The 4,854-nt window shown below is 37.6% G+C and overlaps 1 protein-coding gene across 1 annotated transcript; it reads right to left on the bottom strand.

Annotated features, from left to right (window-relative positions):
- Positions 1–480: 480 nt before the first annotated feature.
- On the bottom strand, positions 481–3,039 carry LOC144639624 (adenosine receptor A2b-like). Its single transcript, XM_078498915.1, has 2 exons — positions 2,993–3,039; positions 481–2,222 (listed from the first exon to the last, which is right to left on the bottom strand). Exon 2 carries the CDS (start codon positions 2,065–2,067, stop codon positions 913–915), a length of 1,155 nt encoding a protein of 384 aa, XP_078355041.1. The 5' UTR covers positions 2,068–2,222; positions 2,993–3,039; the 3' UTR covers positions 481–912.
- Between the last annotated feature and the right edge of the window lie 1,815 nt (positions 3,040–4,854).

Here is a 4,854-nt window from a genome sequence, read left to right as displayed (position 1 = left end):
GAAGAAAAAAATGAGGCATGTATGTTAAGCTTGATGGAAAAAACTGTGAAAAAGACATTTTAAAATCAGCCCAACCGACACAAGCTCAGACTCGGAAGTATTTTTGTTGTCATGGTGTATTGTAGCTTAACATACGTTAACAGAATTCCAGACGTCAATTTAATATAGATCCAGCTGATACTTGACACAGCAACGAACATAGGAAATATCTCGTTACACTGGCATCTTGATAAATGGCTTATTTGTCTGCTTATCACAGTATTTGTAATAGGACGAAACAAAAAGAGCCGATTGTGATATGCCTCAAGTTTCTCTCACCCTTTCACATGCATTTCCAACCGGCCGTGCATACTGAAATACTGTTGAAATGATCATCAGTCTACTGTATAGGTGCATTAATTTAATTGTTTACCGCCAACAGACAAACACAATACCCAAAGCAACTTGCTTGATCTCTTGGTTCCAGTCAAACAATCGGAATAGTTAAACTTTTTATTATAATATTTCCCCTTATTACAATCAAATATACTTGATATGGCTGTCTGAGAAGTGCACGACAAGATTGCACATGGAAGAATGCAATTGCTTGACATGGTCAGGACCTCACAAAACGAACAACTTACCACTCTCAACACATTGACAAATCTTAGAATCTAAGAGTGAATAATAAAGTATAAAAAAGCAATATGAAATGTATACAGCGGCGAAAAGGCTTTTCAGTGCCTTGAGATCTGTGAGATAAAGCCGGACAATTGGATTGCTTTTGCCCCAAATACATCGATACTGCCTACTGAAAGCCTCTGATCGACTCAAAATTGTCAGGATGAAAAAAAAAAAAACTTTTAGAAAGCAGCGCCAGAGTTGAATTATTAAACTACCCCTTTGATTGAAAATTTAATCGGTATAAATCTCCTACACACTTACATCTCGGACAGCTATTTTACCCGGGAATTCTTGTTGCTCGACTCGCTTTATTGCTCGAAGCCAAACACCACTGTCCATTGCATCCGGAATCTCAGAAGTGAAAGTGAGTTGTGATATTGTAGAACCCCTGCGGACCTTCACTTTTGGCTGTGCCTTGAGAATGACTGAGCTTATGATCTTAGAGTAAATGTTTTTAAAGCTCTTGCTTCGGAAAGCGAAAAGAAAAGGATTCAGGGCCGAGTTGAGATAGCCCAACATCAACAGAAAAGGATAAGCTTCAAGCGGTATCATGTCTTTACACTCTTTACACAAACTGATGATAATGATATACGTGGAATAAGGGACCCAGCAGAAAAAGAACACCCCCACAAACATGGAAATAGTCTTTGCAGCCTTAAGGTTACTTAAGTAACTGTTAGTTTCTTGTGTAAATGTCAGTTTTACGCACTTGCATTGAGCGACTGCAACGCTCTTGTTTCGCTCACGCACAATGTGATAAATCTTCACGTAAATTCCGCAAGTGATGAGCAAAGGCAGTAAAGAGTTCAGAAGACATGTCAGCGAGGTATAAGCTCTTTTGTAAGGATACCAACAAATGTCTTCATAGATAACCGATTCTCCTGGATAATTTCGCCAGCCCATGAGAGGAATTGAAGCAAAGAGTATGCTGTAAACCCATATCAAAAAGTTGACTACCAAAGCCTTTTTGCGTGTCATGAACCTTGTTCGACGGAAGCGATTTAGAGGATCACTGAGGCTTTTATAGCGATCGACGCTGACAGCCAAAAGGGTAAAAATTGATGTGGGCACGGTAGTAGCAAAAACAGTGCTCCAAATTTCGCACATTTTTTCTCCGTGCAACCAGACTCCATGTCGAAAAAATACTTCAATGTCTAATGGCGCGACTACTGTGGCGGTCACTAGATCCGAGAATGTCAAAGACAACAGAAAAAGTGTTGTTGGATTATTGCGTAGGTTTCTTTTCGCCATGATTGTACAACAGACAATGAAGTTTCCAATAATTGCCACAGCTGTGATGATTACGTAACACGTGAAAACAGGGAAAGTGAAGGCATCTGAGAAGGAAAAGCCGTAGTCATCATCGTGAATATCACTTGAATTTGGTGCGGATGTGTTGTTCATCTTGATCAGTGGTCGCAGGTTTTTGCCCGGGTTTTTGTGGTTTGGATATTTTAGCCTTTAACTTCCTTGAAGATTGGTGGGAATAAGCGATTACACTTGACTACTGACCGCAGAAAGCTGATTGCTGTGCGTGCTTCTGCTCTCCGCATTAATTTCTACAATAAAACAACAACATCCGATATATATCTGGCCGGAGCGCAACACTTTAAGTGCCTTGCATTGATATCATTAGCTGACTTGATCTTTGTTAATTGGTTGAATATGACAACTCATCAAAGTTTTTACAAGTGAGTCTCCACGAACCTAGAAATATATTTTTGAAGGTAAACAACCCTGGTGTCTAGACAAAAACTGATGTTAGGGACTTCAGCAAAAGTTTAATTCTTTGCAATCGTAATCCTTTCATACTTTGGTTATGATTCCCTTACGAAGTTTCAGTAGTTTAAAATAATGAAGAAAGCCTGCATTATAATTTTCAAAATAATTTTGCGCCATGTTGGGACCTCATTCTTGGCTACGAGTTAACTCTAGAACTCGATAAGCTTTGATGAAAAGCGCACTATGAGAGTACAATATCCGATGCGGTAAAACATGTACTGCTATTGGTAACAAATATTAGACGCGCTCACTTCTAGAAACAATTTTGAATGTAATCCATTTAAACATAGATATCAAAAGTGCCTTGTGTTTCGCACCACGCGTTAGGGTACTACTTGAGATGAAGATTCACAAGGAAAATAAGGTCCACGGGATCTACCGGTTGTTTTGAACTAGTTTATTGGTACAAATTCTAACTTGCACACGCTAGCTAGTCAACTGAAAGTAAAGGCATACATGTGAGTCGACTATAACATCTTTAAAATCGGATAAAATACAAATTGAAACGACAAAAAAGCTTTCTCTAACGTATGGTAGATATACTTACAATTCTGTAAGGCGTAATCCCGTCCAAGGTAAAAACACGCTGTTTCCGATATCTGATTGGCTGCTATGCCCAAAAATGGCGGGAATATCGTGTGATCGGTTTTTTTCGCTAATAAAAACAAACAAAATGCGTTGCTAAAAATAAACACTGTCAACGAAGTGCAAAACACCTTGTGTCTGCTTGTTTCACTAACTCGTATTTACTACTGCTCAAATAATAAAGCAATTATTGAAATGGTTATCGAAACATATCGTTATTTGCCATTGTTTAGCACATTGATCATTTTCCTAAGCCTTCGGTTTCGGGAAACAATTGATCAGCTTGCCACTGTTGCACTATGATATTTTGCTCGGCCTCGTCCAATAATTGTTAATTATCGGAATAGTAATTGGGGACTGTGTTAGCTCTTCCCAAGAGTCAACGCGCGCTTCATCCTTCTTTCACCCTGGCGGTATAACCTGAACGACTTTAGCTGTTAGTTTTTACTTGGTTTGAGGATGACTATCATCATTAGCGGTGTTTAGTCGCCCCAACTGTCTTTCCAGTTATTATAGGTCCGCAATGGCTAACGAGAGGTTTTGTCGACTTTCCCGTATTTTCTCGAGTAAACAAGTTAGCTCCATCGTACAGTAAAAATCTCTTCCAATTGCGTTTTTCTGAATATAATTTTGGGAAAACTTATGTCGTTACGACGCTTAAATGTCAAACTTCTACCTATAACCTTAATTCTATAAGATATTTAGATGTTTAAATTATGAAATTGTCAGGAGGATAAACTTTAAGGACTTTTGAACTTTATTCGCAAAACTGTTATATATTTACTAGCCTATTTATGGTTGTAATGTTATTTATAGTCTTACGAGCATCTTGTGTGCTATATTTTATATCACCGAAAAAGAATAAAGCTTTTGTTGTTGTTGTTGTTGTTGTCAGGTTTTCGACAAATAAATGATTACGCTTTAGAATCATGGATACTGCCTACTCATTAAAAGGTCTGTAAATAGCAGGGCCAGTTAAAACATATATGAAGACCATGAAGCTAGTTTAAAAAAGGCGCACTTCTTATTTTCTCTTTATGAAAAGGATGAGGTATATATGTAAGCTGGAAAATACAATATAGTGTCAGAAGTACATAATCTAGTACTTCTGATAGTGATAAAGAAATTTTATAATTAGCGTGGCCGACACAAGCTCAGACTCTCAAGTCTTTGTTGTCATGGTGCATTGTAGCTTAACATACGTCACAGTATTCCAGACGTCAATTTAATATAGATCCAGCTGATACTTGACTCTACGAACATAGGAAATATCACGTTAAACTGACATCTTTATAAATGGCTTATTTGTCTGCTTCTCACAGTATTTGTAATAGGACGTAAAAAAAAGCCGATTGTGATATGCCTCAAGTCTCTCTCACCCTTTCACTTGCATTTCCAACCGGCCGTGCATACTGAAATACTGTTGAAATGATCATCTACTGTATAGGTGCATTTAATTTAAATACGTCTTGGTTATGAGTTAACACTTAAACTCGATAAGCTTTGATGATAAGCGCACTATAAGAGTATAATATCCGATGCGGAAAAAGCATAGAACCTGCTATAGAAAGCAGATATCAGACGCGCCTACGTCAATTAACAAATTTGAATGTAATGTGTTTTCAATTTGCTCTCATGTGGAAGGGAAAAGAAAACAACAACAACAACAAAAAAACGGATCAATTTAAACATAGATACCAGAAGTGCCTTGTGTCTGTTTGTTACAATTAACGGGCCCAGTAGCGATATTTTTTGTAGAAACAGTTTTATTAAAAAACCTTGAGACTAAAGTGTTCTGTTATTAGATTATTATTTTTTTTTTGT

This window comes from Oculina patagonica, unplaced genomic scaffold (assembly GCF_052425735.1).
Source record: "Oculina patagonica isolate OP01 unplaced genomic scaffold, crgOcupat unplaced1127, whole genome shotgun sequence".
NCBI classification, from domain to species: domain Eukaryota; kingdom Metazoa; phylum Cnidaria; class Anthozoa; order Scleractinia; family Oculinidae; genus Oculina; species Oculina patagonica.
Note: the sequence above shows the minus strand (reverse complement) of the source record. Positions and strands in the feature narration are given on the sequence as shown.

What these genes read in the sequence shown, in the direction of transcription:
- LOC144639624 (XM_078498915.1), bottom strand. Translation starts at nt 2,067, where the DNA reads ATGAACAACACATCCGCACCAAATTCAAGTGATATTCACGATGATGAC.